We start from the raw sequence: 22,622 nt of genomic DNA on the forward strand, positions 1-22,622 counted from the left end.
AAAAACAGTTCCAACGGGCAGATTGAGTTTTTAAACTGAGCATGGTGAGGCAAAGGGAGGCGTGGTCAAGAGAAAAACATCACTCAGTCCAAGGGAAGATAGGCTGTGTTAACCCATGCTTGGACTCTCCTCACAGTGCACTGGAGAATGCAGCATTTCAAATATACTGTCTAAAGTAGCTCACCCACTGTTACTTATACATGATAACAATCATAACTTTTATTTTATACATAACTTTTCTCTTCCTTCCCATACAACAGAAAGTAGTTAAAATCAATGTCACTGAGTATCCCTTTCACTGTCAGTGTACATCCTTGAGACATATTTAGATCCTATCATGAATTAATATTTAAAAATTTGCTAAGATATTACAGGTGAAATGTCTTTTTCAGTCAGTTTCCCATCTCCTAATCATTACCTGTATCCTTTCACCATTTATCTTATTTGAGCATTCAGAACATTAATCTGTATATGCACCAAAGCCTAGTGGATTCTGAACATAAATTTAGTTTTATATATATATATATATATGTATATATAGCAATAGCAGTTAGACTTATATACCGCTTCATAGGGCTTTCAGCCCTCTCTAAGCGGTTTACAGAGTCAGCATATCGCCCCCACAGTCTGGGTCCTCATTTCACCCACCTCGGAAGGATGGAAGGCTGAGTTAACCTTGAGCCGGTGAGATTAGAACCGCTGAACTGCAGATAACAGTCAGCTGTAGTGGCCTTCAGTACTGCACCCTAACCACTGCGCCACCTCGGCTATATATATATATATATATATATATGTATGTATGTATGTATGTATGTATGTATGTATGTATATGTATATGTATATGTATAACTGTATATATATAACTGTATGTTATAGATATAACTATATAACTGTTATGTGTGTGTGTGTGTGTGTATGTATATATATGTATATACACACACACACATACACACACACACACATATATATACACATACACACACACACACGTGCCCCTTTTTGCTGATAGCCTTTTACCTCTCAGGATTGATGACAATGGCATGCAGATGATTATAGTGAAAGAAAATGCAACAGAACAAATGGTGATGACAAGGGGCTTCAGGGAGTATGGTATGTCAAATTTTTCAACTTTCAATTTCCAAACATTAGGGGAGCTCAAAAGTTGTGACATGCCTTGGAGCATATATTTACAAATATCTTGTAAAGATATTTTGGTTATTTTAATATAAGTCAACAAGCACAGCACAACAGCTAGGATAGGTCATTCCTGAAATGACCATATTACATTGCACAGCAGTAGTTGATAGCTGGTGTTGGTTAATCACCAAAAGCTAAGAAGGATCCCACCTAATTCACAATTGATCGGAGAACCATCAGGATATTGCAAATATCCTGTATGCTAGACTGGAAAATACAAATAAACTACCCTAGAAAAGGCAATGACAAACCACTTATAACTGTCAAGAAAATTACATAGCTGTCTCCATACAGTCATCAGAGGTGGAGCTTGATTCAAGGAAGTTTTATCTTTTCAGCATTGCCACTAGTCCTCTTTTTCCTAAATCAAAATAAATCTTCTAAAATCTCAAGTTTATTCATCAGTTGATACATCATCATGTGGCCCAAAAGACTATAGTTCATATTAAATTTCATCCAAGGTTGTACCTTATTATACCAGTTAGAATTAACTGACATATAAGAAGATAGACAGACAGACAGACAGACAGACATCACCTTTTGGGATAAGCTCTTTATGCAAAAGTGCAAAAACACAGCACACTGAAGAAATTAAAGTTGTGAAAAATAGAAGGGGAAATAAGTAGATTCACTTTTCACCAATAGCATTTACTACACAATAATACAATAGCAGAGTTGGAAGGGACCTTGGAGGTGTTCTAGTCCAACCCCCTGCCTAGGCAGGAAACCCTATACCATCCATTCCAGACAAATGGCTATCCAACATTTTCTTAAAGACTTCCAGTGTTGGGGCATTCACAACCTCTGGAGGCAAGCTGTTCCACTGATTAATTGCTCTAACTGTCAGGAAATTTCTCCTCAGTTCTAAGTTGCTTCTCTCCTTGATTAGTTTCCACCCATTGTTTCTTGTTCTATCTTCAGGTGCCTTGGAGAATAGTTTGACTCTCTCTTCTTTGTTGCAACTCCTGAGATATTGAAACACTGCTACCATGTCTCCCCTAGTCCTTCTTTTCATTAAACTAGACATACCCAGTTCCTGCAATCGTTCTTCATATGTTTTAGTCTCCAGTCCCCTAATCATCTTTGTTGCTCTTCTCTGCACTCTTTCCAGAGTCTCCACATCTTTTCTACATCGTGGCGACCAGAACTGAATGCAATATTGCAAGTGTGGCCTTACACATCTCTCTATCTTTCTAGCCTTCCAAACCATCATTGCTTCCACCATATCGGTAGTCTAGTTGGCTTTTATCTTAGTAAATATGCCACCAAGATACCTCATTGCATCATACAATCTTATTTAATAGTGGCTGCAAATTTTTCAGGTTTTCAACTAATAATACATCATTTGCATTAAGAAATAGAAGTATCTTACTACACTAGTAAAGTCTGAATTTGATTCTTACTATCTTTACCTTTTGCATAAGGGAACAGAAATAGTATTTTTCAATTATCAGGTACAGATTCAATATTTGCATACATGTTAAGCATCTCACAGACACTCCATAAGCAAATCACATCCATATCTCAATATTTCCCCAGTTACTTTATTTATACGGCAATCTTACATGCAATCTTACTATATCTTTGTTAACACTTTTCATTATTTTTCATTGGATACTAAAGAATATTTCTGTCAACTCTGCCCTTCAACATATCACTATTATTCCAAAGCACATCTATAAAACTCTCCTTTCCACATTCCCTTACTTCAGTTTTATCCAAAAACATTTAATTAATTTTATGTCTAATTCTATTTAGTCTAATACTAGCTACTTTTTATAGCATTATTATTAATATGCAGAGAGAATAAATGCATGTAATATAACTTCAGAAACCTTAATCAAGGTTATATTTTCTAATGTAAGCAGAGGGACAATCTCTGTACATAAACATGATATCAATGAATTGTATTATTATAATGCATTCATATGCTTTGTCTGTAAAATTATGTGGCCTTTTTAGCAGTTCAAGAAGAAATATACAGCACTCCTTCCAATATTTTCTGGCAATCCTGCCCAATAGTTAAAGAGTTATAGTAGAATCACTGGCTCAGTGTCACTCAATATGTTTGCATAAGGATGGCTTTAATCCAGATCTCTCTACTCCCAATTTAACACCTTTTTCAGAATTGCAGAGATGCAATTGGAATGTGTTTTAAAAAGGACCATCTTTTAATGCAATAAAAACACTTACCAGCTATTGCTCCTGCCAGAAGCAAATAACCAGGGGCCACTTGTCCATCTTCATTTGCAAAAGCAGCCTTTGTGTGAGCATAACAAGGGAAATAAATGGCAGAAAAGGGAATGTCGCGAAGGAAACAGGCTTTGGCTCCCTAGGAAATGAACAAATATAGAAGATTTAAAAAAATATATAATATGAACAGATAAAAATATATGAGAGGATGAAGGTGGAAACCTTGGAAAGGTATGGGGGAGCCATTAAGAAGGGACTCAGATAACAGATTACACAATTCAAAGATTGAAGATGTGAGAAAGCCACTGAAGGATACAGCAAAATCACATTTCTTTTGTCCCTATACTGTGAAAAGTCAAGTATAAGAGTAACCAAGATATATTTTATCCTACAGTCATTCTGACATTCAGAAAGAAATGCCATTGGGTTATCTTTAGTTTAAAGAATGCATACATCTGAACTGACATTATTAATTATCTCTCAGGAAGACCATTACAAATTTTCAGATTTAGATTGAGATCAAGGGTTGTTGTGTCATTTTTTTACAAGAATGACCGCTCTGCTTCTTCAACGACCACTATTTTATGACATAATGAGTTCTTCATTCTCTGAACTCGCCCAGTACATTTTTAACAACTAATCTTAATTGGACCGGTTAAGGTGAATCATTTCAGAGAAGTAAGAATTCAACAGAATCATTTGCTTTAGCTACTGAGAAATATTTCAGGAATTCATTAGATTCTGTAACTCAGCCTATCTGTCTAGGCAAACAAGACAAATCTGAAGAAAAATGCTGCAGCATAAAGTAGTTCCATTCAGGATTCCAACCTTTAAAGGTATTTCTTTTGTAGGATTTGCACCAGTTATCCAATCAGATAATATTTCATGACACTTAAAATTTTCACTGCCCTGATGAATCCATATATGGTGACAAGAATAAATTTCCTTCCCAAAGATTATAGAAATTACATCATCTAATCCTCATCATGACAGTGATGTTATGTTGCAGCCCATCCTGATAGATTCAGAGCAACTTAAAAATATACAAAAACCTAGTTAAAACTGTTAAAACAGCCTATAATAAAATATTCATAATTTAAAAAAAATAACAATAGGGGTCACACAATATACCCTGTTTCCCCCCAAATAAGAGTTTCCCGGATAATAAGCCTAATCGGGCTTTTGAGCACAAACACTAAAAGAAGCCCTCCCCAAAAATATTGCAACACAGCAGCAGCCACGAGGTGACCATACTCGCAGCCTCCTGCACCTCAAAAATAATAAGATCTCCCTAAAAATAAGGCCAAGCTCTTATTTCTAACCCTAACCCTAACCCTAACCCTGTCTTATTTTGGGGGGAATTAACTCCAGGACTAAAACAGGTGAGAGACAGAGTGCCATCTATATCGGTAGAGAGCGCTGTTCTGGAGGGCAGGTCCATAGAGGGAAAAAAGGCAAATTTCCCTAATCCCAAAAGATGACATTTAATACATACCGTAGTGCCCGGAAAGCATCTAATCTGTAAAAATGTGTTGGGCAGGCAGAAGTGACTGGAAATAGATGATCCCTTAGATATCTAGGCTCTATGTCATGAAAAGCTTTATAAGCACTGACCAGACCCTTGAATTTCACTCAGACGTTGACTAGATGAATGCAGCTCACCATAGCAGCAGTGATAAATAGGCACACTGAGAAGCATCCTTTACTGCTCATCTACCACCTTCTGGACAATTTTCAAGAGGAACCTTGTGTAGAGTGCATTGAAATAATTTAATTGTGAGGTGACCAGGATCTGCAAATTAACCTGGGAGCTTCTATAAGCCTACTGATACTTCTCCATTTTTGTGGACACCACTAGTTTGAGTAGAAAGAATTTACATGTGGAAAATGAGTTCACGTTTAGCAAAGGATAAATTCTAAGAATTTGCCATGACACTTCATAGTAGCCTGTTAAATTGTTAAGCTGTATCTTTTCAGCAGAAAATGCAATTCTGAAATTATTTGGCAAGAATTCATCAGATTGAACAGGTCTTGACAAAACTTCTTTTCAATATTTATTTTGCTTCCGTCCAGATCATCACTTCACGCTCTTGGAAGTTGAGTTTAAGTACTTTCATTTAAAATGAAAAATATAGTTAGTCGAACTCTGCATTACCCTTGGGTTTTCATTTTAATTCTCTGGGCTGCCATTATCAGTTTAAGAAATCTCTTGTTTTTTAATAGGAGACAAGATGCTTATTGGATTTTAAAGATAACCTCAAATACCTTTATAACAGTACTTTCTTTTATGTGCTGCATGGATTAATATTTATTTATGTATTAACCCTTTATACCCCCCCGCAATAAATCTGAAGGATTTTCAGTAATAGTTGATGAAGTTTGTTGTTAGATCTACTCGTTTTTACAACAAGAGGCATATGAGCAGCTATTCTATAGACTCATGCTATATTTATTTCCATATGTTCCACATCAAAATTCACAAAGCCTGTGTACTTACTGGTGTTCTATGCAAGTTGGTAAAATAAAATGACTGGTGGGGGAGGGAGGGTCTCCTCAATCCTTTCTTGAACTTTCAGAGCATTATTGCATCAGAAGGAAAAAGATGTTCATTTTTTATGTTTTAAAAAATTATTTTACCTATGATATTTCAGATTGCTTTCCCATAGCCTTCCTTAATTGTCATTAGCTGGTTGCAGTTGATTAACCTGAAGATAAATGAGGCCTGCCTTCATACATACTTTCCCAGAGTTTAAAACAGAAGGGTGAGAGGAAACTTGAGATGGTTAGAGAGATTGGCATAGAGCCAAAGTTTGTGGTTAATATAGTGGATCATTTGATCTTTCTTTGTTTACACATAAACCATTTAGGTCTGATAGATATTTTATTTTGTATGTCTGAAAGCATGTAACCAGGGATTTTTTATAAATTATGTACTTTCCATCTTCGAAAGATGATTACTGTAAACATAAAAAATAGCCATTTAAACATTTTAAGTTGGTCATCTTTTTATTACAATTATATTCTGTCCTCTCTAGGGATTCAGAGAAGTTAAAGTATACACATGCATTCATTATGCTAGGTTTGATCCAGATTTAGGAGGCTGAACATTGTAGGCCTCAATCCTACAAAAGAATGGACCAAGTACATCAAATTTCTAATCAATCAATCAGCTTAACAAATGCATCATATGAAGCTGAATCATGATTTCAATTTAAACTGTTAAAAATGTGATCCTGAACTAAGGCCTTTTCAGATGATAGCCTTTACTAATACTCATTTGAATGCAAGCTACCAACAAGTGGCTTCAATCGTTCTTGATAAAAAGTCAGGATTATCTACTTGAGGATAGTTTAGCAACTTGGGCACAGATCTGTAAGGCGTGACACATTTCCCTCAAGGCTTGCCTCTTCTTCCTGCCTGATCATTGGCTCCTCACTTTCCCTCACATCTCTCTAAGAACTCCTCAGAAGCTTTTTACTTTTGGATTGTATCTTGATGCATAACTAACAGGGGGGTGGGGAACCACCCTGGACTATCAGAAGTTCAGCTGGGACAGATTCTTTAGCTTGCTAATTTCTGTTTATTTCAGCCTTACCTGCAAATAAATAAATAAGGATTTAAATAAATTATTTCTACTACAACAGGAGGGTAATTACATTCACAAAGGCACCTCTGTGTCAGGGCTCTGCACAAGGAGCCAGAAGGTCTGGGAGACGAAGGCTTAACTTAGTCTCCTGCAGTGAATGCACATTGTCTGGTGGAGGGGGAAAAATGCCAGACTGGTGGGACCTCGCAGAATTCAAGGCAACAGAGGTACACCTTGTCTGAGAGAGTTATTTAATGCTTCTGGCACCTGTACTTACCGCCATCCCCTCTTTTCCTACCTTACAGGTTTAGAATTTATTTGGCATGTATAATTGTTATTTTGATCCTATAGCAATAAACAATAGGCAGCATGTCATTTCTTGATCCGTTAGCATTCTTCTTGGGTTTCACCAGCAACTTAACCCTTCCAATTCAGCCGTGAGACAACCTCTTTTTACACTCTCTTCAAGTCACCTTATCTTGCATTAAATGCTCGAGTTAAAGGTTTAAAGGTTGGAACTGACAAATCAAGAATTGGTGATTTGTTCTTGCTGTCAATGCCAAGTACGTTTACAATGAATGACTAAATAAAATGTTTGCTTTTGTAAACTGAAATTGAAAAATGAACAGTTTTGAAATTTTGGACTTTGGCAATCTTAGCTTTTTTAAAAATACAAAGATTCAATGTCTTGCATATCTTGTATAAATACTTGATTTAACTATATTTAGAAGTATCTTCCCAGTTCATATCAGATTAGTTGTTTTGATTTCACATTTAACTCTCAAAAGATTTTCAACAAATTCTTCAAGTCAGTTGTAAGCAGTAACATTTTTTTCTTTCAAGATTGTTGAAATTGAAATAAAATAATGCTTGTAATTGGAAAGTAATGCAATATACCATATCTGTTTAGAAACAGAAAAGGAATAAAACAAAAAAAAATAGTGATCTTCAAAATTTATGACCTTTCATGAAATACATGTTTGTAAACTGGAATGATTTGCATACCTATTCTATTAAAGCTGAATCAAATATAAAATGAAACTATGTATTTCTTGAACTTCTACAAATACTTAGTCTCTATATTATTAAACTTGCAGTTACTGTCACTATCATCATCAGACATAGACAGTGAAATCTTGAGTTTTTAATTAGTAAGTTACTGCTTCTACTATTAAATTAGTAATTAATTACAACTAATTAAACCTAGAAAGTTAATGGAATGTGTTCACAATTTGTGCCATTATATTGTACCATTGACAATCCTCTCCAGACTCTGACTTAATAAAATTTACATCATTTTAACTTTATGTAATAATACATTCTCCAACATAGTATATACATTACAAAAAAAAGCCAACGGTCTAAATAGCAGCTAGTAACTCATCTAAAGGCAAAAGCTGGGTCAGTGGCTAAGACGCTGAGCTTGTTGATCAGAAAGGTTGGCAGTTCGGTGGTTTGAATCCCTAGCAACCTAGGGATTGTAATGGAGTGAGCTCCTGTTACATGTCCCAGCTTCTGCCAACCTAGCAGTTAGAAAGCAGGTAAAAATGCAAGTAGAAAAAATAGGAACCAGCTTTGGTGGGAAGGTAAGAGTGTTCCATGAGCCTCTAGCATTCAGTCATGCCAGCCACTTGACCATGGAGACATATTCTGAGAGCACTGGCTTTTTAGCTTTGAAACAGAGATGAGCACCACCCCCAAGAGTTGGAAACAACTAGCACATATGTTCCCGGGGAACCTTTAACTTTAACTCATCTAAATTTGGTATTTGGTATTTATTAGTATTTATAGGCCGCCCTTTTCCCTGAGGGGACTCAGGGCGGCTTACATAAAATGGGGAGGGAGGGTACAGACAATAGACACAAGACAGTACATAAAAGTAAAAATAGTAAACAACATTCATTCATCATTCGGGTGGGGGCAGATTATCTTTATCCCCAGGCCTGACGGGCTAGCCAGGTCTTAAGGGCTGTGCGGAAGGTCTGGACGGTGGTGAGGGTACGAATCTCCACGGGGAGATCGTTCCAAAGGGTCGGAGCTGCTACTGAAAAGGATCTCCTCCGTGTGGTTGCCAGTCGACACTGACTGGCAGATGGTACTCGGAGGAGGCCTAATCTATGCGATCTAATTGGTCGCAGGGAGGTAATTGGCAGGAGGCGGTCTCTCAAGTACGCAGATCCACTAGATCCATGGAGGGCTTTATGCGTGACAAGTAGCACCTTGAAGTGCACCCGGAGATCAACAGGTAGCCAGCGCAGCTCGCGGAGGATAGGTGTTATGTGGGCGAACCGAGGTGCACCCACAATCACTCACGCGGCCGCGTTCTGGACTAGCTGAAGTCGCCGGATGCTCTTCAAGGGCAGCCCCATGTAGAGCACATTGCAGTATTCCAGCCTAGAGGTCACAAGGGCCCGAGAGACTGTTGTGAGGGCCTCCCGATTCAGGTAGGGTCGCAACTGGCGTACCAGGCGAACCTGGGCAAATGCCCCCCTGGTCACAGCCATCAGATGGTGGTCGAAAGTCAGCTGTGGATCCAGGAGGACTAGTGAATGGTGGTCGAAAGTCAGCTGTGGATCCAGGAGGACAAGGATGCTATAAGATCCCCATCTCATTTCACTAACTTTTTTTATTTCACATTCTTTTTTACATGTTCACCTCAGCATTATTGTTCCTAGGGTTTTTCTCATAACAGAAATGTGGTCAGTTTTCAATTCTGTAGCTTCAAGGATGGATTGGATGCAAGATACATCACCAATCCACATAATCAGACTCAGTTGTGAGCGAATATTTTTGGCAATATAGTGTATAATGGATTAGATCGAATAGATCCCTCTTTGGCATAACCCAAGTAGTGACTTGAGACATTCACCTTTAAAGTTTAAATCGCCTTGGGAACTGAGATATTTAGCACATCTACTTCCTTTTCATTTGTAAAAATTTGCCTTCCAGCTGCCATTTCCATAGGGGAAAACTGTCACAAAGCATCTAGGAAACTAACAAAGCAGTTCCAGAAAAGACTATTGTAGAGAACAAAATTGTGAAAGAATGAAGCACTAGTGGACACAACTGAAAATTTAATAGAATAATCTTGTTTCAAGTCCCAGGCAAGACAACAATATTGCAGTGATCCAACAACTTGTGCTATGTAGGCAGAAGCAGGACAATTTTATGATAATGAGTAACTGGTTGTCAATACAGCATCAAAAAAAAGCATACTAACAATATAAAGTGAATTGGAATGCTAACATTGGAAGTCAAATAACATTTGCAACAAAATTTATCCTCAATATACTAAACAAGCAGGAAACAAATTAACACAACATTGCCTAGAAAATTACCCAGCAACCTAAAAGAAATTCTCCATAATAATTCTGCATACTAAAATAAAATTGACTATATACCCTGCAATCAAAAATAGAAATCCTGGCACTGACTAAAGATGAAGCAGACCAAAAACAATCTGCAAAGAAAGTAAAATGGTTGTGTGGTTGATATTTTGAAAAAAGAAAATCAAGAAAGGTTGAAAGCAAAGGACTTTAAGAAGACCATCTGCAACTAAGCTTTGAGCTAAACAAGAAGCAAGGTATTATCTCTATAAATAATTCAGAAATTTAGTGTAATCATCAAACAAACTATAAAGACATTTTTAAAAAAAATCTTCAAAATTATGGAAACCTTTTGTACAAAGTTGAGCAAGATAAAAGATAAAGATCTACTACACAAGAAGATACAAGAAGAGATTGAAAGAGTACAAAGAAGAACCTCACAAAAGAAGCGCAAAATCAAATCAATGTTAAATTGTACATAAAGATTTGATGACTGAACTAGAGCCAGACACTCTGGAAAGAGAAGTTAAATGGGCCTCAGAAAATACTGTTTACAACAAAGCAAGAGGATAGAACTGTTTAAAACCTTGTAAGATAATACCATTAAAGCATTGCACATTTTTTGTGATCAGGTTGGAAAACAGAGCCTCAGGACTTGAGAAGATAAATTTATATTCTAGTACTAAAAGTGTTAAAGAAGACTACCAAATATCTCCTCTTAGATCATAAACCAGTAAAATAATGCTCAGGATTTCAGGTAGTCTTCGACTTATGACTGTAATTGAGTTAGGAATTGCTGTTGTAAGCCATCCAAGATCACTTCAAAATGAAATGGCAGCAAATAAATTGAATAAATAAATAAAATAACTGCCATTGGTCCTTATGTTGGTCACCATGTGTCCATGCCTGATTTTATGACCTTTTTGCAGTAGGTGTTAAGCAAATGTGGTGATAAAGCAAACATCATAATTGTTAGGCAAATGCCAGAGGGCATTTTTTGCCATTTCTAAAAACTTTCGTAAATCATGGCGACCTGATCATGGGACATTGCAATCAGAAGTAAATGTGTACTGTTGCCAAAGGTCCAAAATGTGACCATTGGAGGGAGGGGAGCATCAGAATTTCCAGATCAGCTTGTAAGTATTTCTGGGGAAGTTCATCAGAACTTTGAATGATCACTAAATTAATTGGTTGTAAATTGAGACATGATGGTGCAGTAGTTAGAATGCAGTATTGCAGGCTAATTCTGTTGACTGTCATCAGTTCGATCCTGACTGGCTGAAGGTTGACTTTGATCCTTCTGAGGTCAATAAAATGAGGATCCAGATTATTGGGGGAAATATGCTGACTCTCTAAATCTTTTAAGAGATGGCTGAAAAGCACTGTGAAGTGGTATATAAGTCTAAGTGCTATTGCTACCTGTACCTTATTTATCTACAGGAGAATACAGAATAACAGAGTTGTAAGAAACCTTGGAGGTCTTCTAGTCCAACCCCCTGCTTAGGCAGGAAACTCTACACCACTTCAGACAAATGGCTATTCAATCTCTTCTTAAAAACCTCCAGTGTTGGAGCATTCACAACTTCTGGAGGCAAGTTGTATCACTGATTGATTGTTCTAACTGTCAAGAAATTTCTCCTTAGTTCTAAGTTGCTTCACTTGTCTGCTAGTTCCTTTAAAACCTGGGGGTAATCCATCTGGTCCTGGTGATTTGAACTGATCTAGGGTAGACAGGTGCTCACTTACCATTTTCTTTCCTATTTTAACTTGTGTTCCTAATCTATTTTTTGTGGAGCTGTTTTTGATAGGTTGAACTGTTTTCCCCCTTTGTGTAAAGACAGGAGAAGTTGCCTTTGTAATGTTCCAACTACATATTCAAATGGGAAAATCATGGTGATGATAATGCATACTTTTTCTGACAATATGATTTTTTTTTGCAATTTAATATGTTGTTTAAATATATCATAGCCTTTTTTAGTAAAAGATATTTAATGGCTAGAATCACCATTCCTGAAATTTTTTTGAGTCTAGAAAAAAAAAGCTTCAATTTACTTGCACTTAGCTGGCATTGCCTCATGACATACTAGGTTTCCTTGAAAACAAGACAGGGTCTTATTTTCTTTTGACCCCCGAAATAAGCGCTTGCCCTTATTTTCGGGGAGCTCTTGTTATTTTTGAGGTGCAGAAGGTGGATGGCATAATCACCTCATGGCTGCAGCTGTGTTGCAATATTTTTTGGGGAGGGCTTATTTTAGCCCATGTGCTCAAAAGCCCGATGGGGCTTATTATCCGGGGAGGTCTTATTTTCAGGAAAACAGGGCAATCTTAGTTTGTTTTTTAATATTGACAACAGACATTCTCTTCTAATCTTAAAGCAAGAGATTTTTTTAATAAGTGTTACTATTTTACAAAAGGCAAGCTGTTAAATTCAGAAGTACAGTCAAAATGAATTTACCTTATAAAGGCCAAAAAATCCCAGGTCCCGCAAGACAGTGAGGGCACTAACACGTGGACCAGTTGTGATCTCTCCAGCCACTTGCAAGCGAATTTTAACAATTTCTAGTGGATTTGTGAATATCACTTGAGATCCTCCAGCCTAAAAAAGAAACAATACTGTGAACGTGTTACTGCTTCAGCACAAAGAGAAGATAAATTACCCCAAATGCTAATGGAACAGGACATCGTGTTCGTTTCACTGGTGCTTCCATGAGTTTTTTTACATTGAAATCAACAAAAGCAATAGTGCCAAGCACTTTGAATTGAAAGTTAAACGTGGGAATTCATTCTTTAAAATCAATTATTTTTATAGATTGCAAGATACTGCTTTTAAATGCTAGACTGAAAGACAAGGTAAAGCAAACAACAAATATTTAAATCTACAATGACAACTAAAATATAACTGGCAAAAGTCTACAGCACTAGAGGAAAAAAGGCAAATTACTAGATTCTCCCACCAATACAAACACATACATGCAATTCCTCAATTTTGGCATCTATACAAAAAGTGCAGTGGAACACCTGTATTTAAACAACTAATTTCCTCTGCTTTTCAAAAGCTATTGAACTGAAAAAATGTATATCTCAAATGGCATTTTGCAGTTGCTTCTAGTAGATTTGAGCACCATTTCTCTCTACACAAGACAGCACTATTTTATTTCATTTCTCCAACCAACAGAGTACTATCACTGAACCCAATAAATTAAAAGTTCCTTAATAGTTCTATTTGAACATTGGATAATGAGTTGGTTGCTTAAAAAGGCTACTTTGAACAATTGCTAATAATCCTTAAAAGAACATTTTGAAAGACTAAAAATGTCATTAATAATGTTATTCCTATGCATAGCAACTGGAAAGGTTTGAGGGAGAGGAAACAGATACATAGAAGTAGTCCTAGTAGAACATGTAAATAGTCTAGATCTATATTCTTATTCTCTTGGTCATCTTTCCTCAGCCTTATCCTCCCTAGTCTTTGGGAACCTAGGACAATTTTACTGTACAGAGCAAGAATATAACTTTGTATTTTATGCTAAATGGGAAGAAATGAATATCCTTTCCTTATATACTATTTAATGTATTATTTTTAGTCTAGTAAGAGGAAAGAGAAAACAACAGTTACCTGATCTGGCCTAATCTGAGCAAAAACCTGATTAATTGAAGTAATTAATTAGTTAATTAAAAACTAAGAAGACATCATAGACCACAGTAGCAACATTCCTTCTATTCTTCTCCCTGCAACATTCCTTCTATTCCTCTCCCTGAATGCCCTTGTCACCAACCCCCTAGAGTAGATCTGGAAGGCTACTGGTGAAGAAATATCCAAATTCAGGAAGGATACTGAAGGATAGCTTTTTTCACTTTATTTACCATGTAATATTATTGTATGCAATAGTACAGAGTTTCTAAGAAAAAGCTAAAGTGTTTAAAATCAGTCCATATATCTTTTTGTACTTATAAGGTCATCACTACTGCAGTTTATCTCAAATGACCCTTCAGGTGTGTTGGACTCTCATAATGTTCAGTCAGAATGGTTAAAGGACCCACTAATTGAGAGTTATGGGATTTGAAGTCCAAAACATCTGGAAGGCACCATGATGGGAATATTGCCATAGCTGACATAGTCTCAGAAATTTTTTTCTTCAGACAGATGGAGGGAATCTGATACAGATGGATTACGTTAACATGGCAAAGATTATACTCCATTCTTAAAAGTCTTTGAAATCAACAGTAATACTTGGGGTTATTAAAGGCCAAATCATTAGTTTCTGATGTTCAGCCAAATATGTAACTAAAAGTCCACTCTGAGCCACTCTTTTCCAGCATTCTCCACAATTGATAAGAGATTAGCCATTTCCTTCTATTTGATTTTAATGAGCTGCAACTGTATCATCCCTATAGTGAAATAATTAAAACAAGAATGCATCTACTAGCAATATTCTTCCTTTTTTAAATAACAGTTTTGTGTCTTTTAATATCTTAAACAACAGTAATCAGGTGGTTAGCTAGGGGTTTCCATGTTGGCAACAGAAGAACAAGATAGATAGCTAGACAACAGATATTAAAAGAATATAAAATTAAGCAAAACTAATACAGAATAAAGAAAATAAAGAGAAGGAAAGACACAAAGAAAGAAGTGCAGAAAGAAAAGATAAAAAGAAGTAGGATTTCTATTTAATTTCCTTTGCTGCAAATACAAATGTAATTTATAAAGTTATATCGTACACTATAACAAGGATTCTTTTTTCCTATTATCTCTTTTTTCTAATTATTTAAGGTACAAGCTATGTGTATTTTTTTTCTGTTTCATACAAAAATTCTATAGAGTTTACAGCCATTTTAAATGTAGATGTCTTTTTTTTAATCAGAAAAGTTAATATAACCATCCTCTAAATTCTATCATCATCAACCATTTGCTCTATTGCGGATGATATCAGAACTTCACACTTTTGAGCATATAATAATCTCACTGCAATTGTCAAATATCTGTGTAGATCTGGGATGGAGTTTTCCCTTTTTCTACCTCAGAAATAAATTTATGCCATTCTGCCATTGAACATAAACTTACGATCTACATGGAATTCCTGATTTAATGAAGCATGTTATAGCAACCAGAAAGTTCTTAAATTTAAGACTGCTACATAATGCATCTCAACAGAAGGCTGACAAAAGTGAAGAAATCAGCAAGGGAGTGCTCAACAGAAATGATGCACTTTGCAATCACACATATTTTTGAACAAGAACAAGAAAGCCCCCTAGATAAAAATCTGGAAAATGGTTTCCTGAGACACACACACACACACACACACACACAAAATACTTTAATATATTTAATAAAAACTAAATAAATAATTAAAAAAATTGCCTTTAGGTCTAGATAAGATAGGAAAGTGTAGGGAGAACAAAAATGGGAAAAGGGGCAGTTATATAACTTTCCTCCAGCTTGGTGCTCCATAGCAAGGACTTTCCAAAGTTGCGATGCCATAATGGAGAAAGTCCTTCCATAGATATCTGTACAAAACTGATATCCCATCTGGAGACACAGTAGAAGGGTCTTTTGTAGAGCATTATGAAAATAACAAATGAATTATATAAATAAATGTTCTGTCTCAAGCAATGACCATATATGTTCTTACAAGAAGTCAGGAGGAAAAGCATGTAAATTTAGTAATCCTAATGACTGCATAATTTTTGTCCTCTTAAAACTGAAGATAAATCTTACATATATGCATTTCTCTGGTATACAAATATACACATTCACACTCAATCAATTTGATGAAGTGGAATATCTGAAAAGTAGAAAAAGTTTCAAGTTAAAGGGAAAGTAACAATTCCAAATTAATTTGGAATGTTATGTAATGTTCAATTATTCATGAAATAAACATGAAACAATATTTTATTTTCAATTTCTTTTTGTAATCCTAATTTTAACATTTCACGTTATTACATATCCTTTCTAAGAATCAATATTTAGTAATATATTTTGAGTTTTGATTAAAAAATTGTCTATGAGAACTCTTTATGCCTATGGAACTCTTTATTAGTCTTCTGAATCAATAACAGATTATTGCTTAATCATGTTATTAATAATTATATAAATATTAATAATTATTAAGGGTTAAGATGCCACACAATACTTGAGAAAAAGCAGGATAAAAATGTTATAAATAAACATTCCCCCAAACAGTAGCTCTGTAATGTATTGTGCAACAACTTTAAACTGTTATGCTATTTTAAAAGAATTTACTTTGAACTTTCTATAATCTACACACACACACAAATGTGCAATAATCTATGCGCAACATCCACAACGTTATGTTACAACATTGCTCTACATTTATAAATAATAAATAGATTTTTATTATGCTTTTAATGTGAAATGAGTTTAAAAACTTAGTGTGTTTCAGAATTTAAGGGCTACACAAAACAAGAGTAATATTCATTTCTCCATTATAGGTTAAGACAGTTTAAATGCAAAATTGTTTCTGTACTTTTTCAGTGATAATTCTAAGTAAACTAAGTTTAAAAAAACCCCACAAATAAATCACAATATCACTAGACACCTCTCGATGGCAGTATAACCTTGAACACATGTGTCTGTCTTTCTTCTTCATTCTTCCTCTGCACTCCCCAGGATAGAACAACAAGAGAAAAACCCAGGATATTCATCCTTTGTCTAAAAGAGCAGCATTCAATCATTTAGGGACACAATAGAAAGTGTTAGTTCAGTGCTGCTGTGCTGATTGTCATAATACAACAAAGTAAACTTGCTAATTTTCTTGGGTCAAGAGGTGTCCACAACTCAAAATAACTACAGAGTGAGAGAGACTTTCAAATCATTGTAAACCATTGAGATATGATGAAGTGTTGCATCCTAATGAAATGAGGTTCTTTTATTAACTTCCCATTTTCTGTATCTTAAGAGGCTACACAGAGGGCTAAAAGATAAAACTGCCAAAGCACTGAAATTCAGATTTTATGGAATATAATTTTATTTTTATGTGAGTACAATGTATAAAATATATTCTAAATTAGAAGAAAAATATTTTAGCTCTGTTGCCTTCTATAAGTAGATGAACAGTAATTATTTTAATATAAAAATATGCATATCATTTAACAGTTGTAATCATGCCGAATTCCCTAGGCGCAAACTGACTAGATTTACTCTGAGTCTATGTACAGGAGCAAATAGAATAATAAATTAATAGTTTCAAAGATCACCTTGGATGTCATTAGGAATCAGGTTACACTTAAATTAGATATAAATAGAAAAACAGAGATATATAAAATATAAGATAGATAGAGTAGATAGACATAGAAACAGAAAGACAGATAGACCAACAGATTAGACTGTAGCTCTATAGATTTTTTTAAAAAATGAGTTAATTTATTTGTTTAAATATCTGATACCATGAATATTTTGGACAAGATGTCACAATCTTTTTCCATTTTCTAAATAATAAAACTGTAAAATCTCAATACTTACTTCATGGATCTATTCATGTAATTTTATTTTTCAAAAACATAGATGTAGTTTGCTACAGATTTATTTCAGAAATGCTATTTCTAAAATAATGCAACTCCTCTAAAAGAAATGTCACAGAACACATGGGAGCATGGGGCATCTCTTTTACTACTGTTAAAGCAACTGCACCTTTTTTTCACATTCATATGGCTGCTTTATAGCTAAATCTGGATATCTCCGTGAGTGGATATAAGATTAGATATAACGACTAACTATGAAAAATAACTACTTTGTACATGTTTCTACATGTTCCAAAGTATCACTTTTGACAGATTTACACAGCTCTTTTTCAATATCTCATTCTAGTTAATGGCTTGAGATTTCCTGATGAAATCTCATCCAAAAACAGATATGAAATTACTAAATTTAGAAATACAGAGAATAGATTATCATGCCAAGTTCATTAAAATAAGCACCATCACATTACTACTATATTATTCCCATTATTCTCCACTGCATCTCATCTGAGATCTTCGTTCCATGTTTGCCCATAAGTACCCGAAATAAAATCTTTTCACTTTGCTTTTCTACTGCACAGGATAAAAATGATTGAATACATGGCAATGCTGTTATTTAAAAACAAAACTGTAATACTGAGGAGTGTATTTAAAAACAAAAGAATTTAAACTATAAAAAAAAAGAATGTAACACAACTTAAGAGTTTCTTGACAAGTTTTTTAAATAAATATGCAAAGGAAAGTCAATTTTAAACTAAAAATAAACTGTATTAAATAATACACAAAATCTAACAAAACTTTACAAAATGTTTAACTCTCCACTAAAATTGTCTTTAGTTACTGAGAAAAATAAGATATAGGCTTATTTGTTTTAATTTTTAATGGCATATCTAAGTAGGAAAATACATTTTTACAAGCTCTGATCAGTTTGATGCTGTAAAAATAGAAGGCTCGATAACTTTCATTTTATTAGATATAGCATCTTCAAAGGTGAAACCAAGGAATCAAAGGAAAACCTATTTGTTTGTTGCTATAAACGCATCTAAGTTGCAGGTTTGTTGAATATATTAACATTTGGATCTGCCTTTAACATATGTCTATTTTGACTGTTGGGAAGAATAGTAACATTTAATGATTTACAGACCTGTGTTTTAAGGTCTGAGTCTTGAATTAAATCTATGACACTATTTCTATTCATTATTTATTATGACAATTTCACAGCATTAAATGGTTTCACATAGGTGACCACAGCTAAACTTTTATTCAATTTTTTTTTAAATTATGTTTTTTTATTTGTATGACATGATACAAATCTTTTGTTTGTCAATTACGGAAGAATATGCTCTATGTTCAATTATCACCTAAATTTCTATATTCTAAAAGGCCCAATTGACCCCCTCAAAAAAGTGGGTAATATATTAATAATTAATATATTTAATTAATCAATTAATTTTAAGTAAGTAAAAACTAATTAAGTAAAAAGACCATTGGCTTACCTGAACGGTCGTTCTCGGGGCACTGCGAAGAGAGCCCAAATGCTGGGTTAACACAGCCTATCTGCCCTTGGACTGAGTGATGTTTTTCTTGACCACGCCTCCCTTTGCCTGCACATGCTCAATTCGAAAACGAAGGAACCGTCCTGTAATCAATTACAGTCAATACAGCCACATCGTTCAAAATACAAACACCCGGGTGGGTTTGGGCTCTCTTCGCAGTGCCCCGAGAACGACCGTTCAGGCAAGCCAACGGTCTTTCTCCAGTGCACTGCTCAGAGAGCCCAAATGCTGGGACATGCCCAAGCTATTGAGTCCCAGGGTGGGGAAGCGCCGAAGCCTCTGGCATTTCAGCCACTCTTTGTAATACTCTTCTGCCAAGGGAGGCTTCGGCTGAGGCAAAGGTGTCAATCTTATAGTTTCTAATAAAGGCCGTGGGGGAAGCCCAGGTGGCCGCTCTACAAATGTCTAGGATAGAGGCCTGGGTTGCCCAGGCTGCAGACATTGCAGCGCTCCTGGTGGAGTGAGCGGTGATTCGTCTCGGAGCCGTCTTGCCCTGGTGCTCATATGCCAGTTTGATGCAAGCACGTAGCCAACGTCCCACAGTGTGAGAGGAGACCTTGCAGCCCAGGGACGCAGGGAGGAAGGAGACAAAGAAAGCCTCTTACCGGCGGTAGTCCTTTGTTCTCTTTACATACGTGCGCACGGCCCGTCTCACGTCCAGCTTGTGCCACTCACGCTCCTTAGGGTGAGAAGGATGGGGACAGAAGTTGGGCAAAATAAGTTCTTGAGTCCTGTGAAGCAGGGAGTTAATTTTCAGAGCAAATGACGGATCAAGTCTCAATATTACTCTGTCCGGGTGAACTACGCACAAATCCTCCCTGACAGAGAGCGCAGCAAGCTCGGCTACCCTGCGAGCGGATGTAATGGCCACCAGGAAAGCGGTTTTGATGGGGAGGTAGCGTAGACTGGTCTTTTTCAAAGGCTCAAATGGGGCTTTGGTCAGGGCCTTAAGCACAAATGGAAGATCCCATGACGGATACCGGTGAACAGTTGGAGGGCTGATGTTCGCTGCTCCCTTGAGAAAGCTCTTGATCTGGGGAAGCTGACTCAGCGAGCGAGAGGAGCCCTTTGCCAGGATGGTAGACAACGCTGCAACCTGGCGTCTGAGGGTGCTGACTGCAAGGCCCTTATCCAGACCCTCTTGCAAAAGTCTAGGGTCTGGGGGATCGAGGCTGAAGAGGCCTCTATGTTCCTAGTCTTGCACCACCGTGAGAAGGCGGCCCAGGTGGCATCGTAGATTCTAGTCGTAGAGGGCTTCCTGGACGCTTGGATTGTTCGAATGACCTGGTCAGAGAATTTTTGCTTTCTCAAGAGCTCCCCTTCAAGTACCAAACGGCTAGCTGCAGCCACTGGGGCTCCGGATGGGTGATGGCCCCCTGGCTGAGGGCAATCTTGTCCCGGGGGATTCTCCAAGGTCTTTGAACTGAGAGGCTGACCAGGTCTGCGTACCAGGGCTTTCTGGGCCAGAAGGGAGCCACCAGAATGAGGTCTGCCTTTTCGGTCAGGAGCTTGTTCACCACTTGAGGGATGAGCGGAAGTGGAGGGAAGGCATACAGAAGTCCCTGAGGCCACGCTGACCTCAGAGCATTTGTTCCCTCCGCCTGGGGCGAGTGGTAGCGACTGAAGAAGCGTGGGAGCTGTGTGTTGTTGTGTGTGGCAAACAGGTCTACCTGTGGCTTGCCGAACCTCCTCACGATCTGCTGGAACAGGTCCGGGTGCAGGCGCCACTCCGAGTGGTCGATGCGTTGGCGGCTCAGCCAGTCTGCTTCCCGGTTGCTTACGCCGGAGATGTGATCTGCACTGAGAGAAGCCAGATGACGTTCTGCCCACCTGCCCAGCGCTTCTGCCTCGAGCATGAGGGCCTTTGATCGAGTGCCCCCTTGCCGGTTTATGTGCGCTTTTGTCGCCACATTGTCTGTCATCAACAGTACATGAGCCCCTCTTACTAGAGATGCGAACTTTCTCAGCGCTAGGCGAGCTGCCCTCAGTTCCAGCCAATTGATGCTGCGGGCGGCCTCCCTCTGAGTCCATCGGCCTTGGGCTAGGTGGCCCTGACAGTGGGCGCCCCACCCCAGGAGGCTGGCATCCGTGGTGACAACTAGTCTCTCCGGCTCCTTGAACAGGCAGCCCTTCCTGACTGCCTTGGACCTCCACCATGCCAGAGACCGGATCACCTTTCGTGGGAGCCGAACCCGCCTGAGTGAGTTGCTGTTCCTGGCCCTCTGCACTGGCAGCAGAAACCACTGCAGCTCCCTGGCGTGAAGGCGAGCCCAGGGAACCACCCCCAGGCACGAGATCATTATCCCTAGGAGCTGGGACAGCTGAATGATGGGTACCGACCTGGCAAGGCTGCAGTGCTTCACTCTGCGTCTCAGGTTCGACAGCCGGTCTGGCGAAAGAAATACCTGGCAGGAGGTGGAGTTGATGACCGCACCCAGGTGCTGTATACAGGTGGATGGTCGGAACTGGCTCTTCTCCATGTTGACAGAGAAGCCATGGTACTGCAGGGTCTGCACAGTTAGAGAAACATCGCGGTGTGCCTGCTTGGTGGTGAGAGAGTGAATGATTATGTCGTCTAAATAACATTCCAGACGAACCGGATGGTTGCGGAGATGAGCCGCTAGCACTGCCAGAATTTTGGTGAATGTTCTGGGCGCAGATGATAGCCCGAAGGGAAGAGCCCTGTACTGGAAATGCTTCCCTTCCGCGTAGAACCTCAGGAACCGCCTGTGGGCCACATGGATGGGGACATGCAGGTAGGCCTCTTTGAGATCTATTGATGTCAATAGGTCCCCCTCCCTCACACAGCCCAGGATGGAGTGGAGTGACTGCATCTTGAACCTCTTGTAATCCAGATGCTGATTTAGGCTCTTGAGGTCCAAGATGGCCCTCCACCCCCCTGAACTTTTGGGCACTAGGAAGAGGATCGAATAGAAGCCCCTCCCCTGCTGATCCCTGGGGACTGGCTCTATCGCCTCTATCTCTAGGAGATGGCAGATTTCTGCCCTCATGCGTTCCCTCTTTTCTGGGTTCCTGGGGGTAGGACAGCGGATAAACTTTCTTTGGGGAAAGGATAGGAAGTCCAGGAGAAGGCCCTTGCGAATGGTGTTGAGGACCCACTTGTCCGATGTTATCTCCTCCCACCTGTCGGCATACAGCCGTAGCCGACCCCCGATGGGGGGATCCCTGTGACCGTCACTTTCCCTTACGAAAGGGCCGGGATCCACCACTGTTGTTTCCTCCTCCTCGGAATGGTCTCCGAAAGGAAGACTGGGATTGGTTGGCACG

General features: G+C 38.0%; 1 protein-coding gene across 1 annotated transcript in view; it reads right to left on the minus strand.

Moving 5' to 3' along the window:
• Positions 1-22,622, minus strand: part of SLC25A13 (solute carrier family 25 member 13) — a 163,432-nt gene that overhangs the window by 11,317 nt on the left and 129,493 nt on the right. The window contains exons 14-15 of the mRNA XM_032235092.1: positions 12,758-12,898; positions 3,391-3,529 (exon numbers count right to left, since the gene is read on the minus strand). Coding sequence (XP_032090983.1) covers positions 3,391-3,529; positions 12,758-12,898 — 280 coding nt within the window. The remainder of the gene's footprint in view (positions 1-3,390; positions 3,530-12,757; positions 12,899-22,622) is intronic.

Source organism: Thamnophis elegans, chromosome Z, assembly GCF_009769535.1.
Source record: "Thamnophis elegans isolate rThaEle1 chromosome Z, rThaEle1.pri, whole genome shotgun sequence".
NCBI lineage: Eukaryota > Metazoa > Chordata > Lepidosauria > Squamata > Colubridae > Thamnophis > Thamnophis elegans.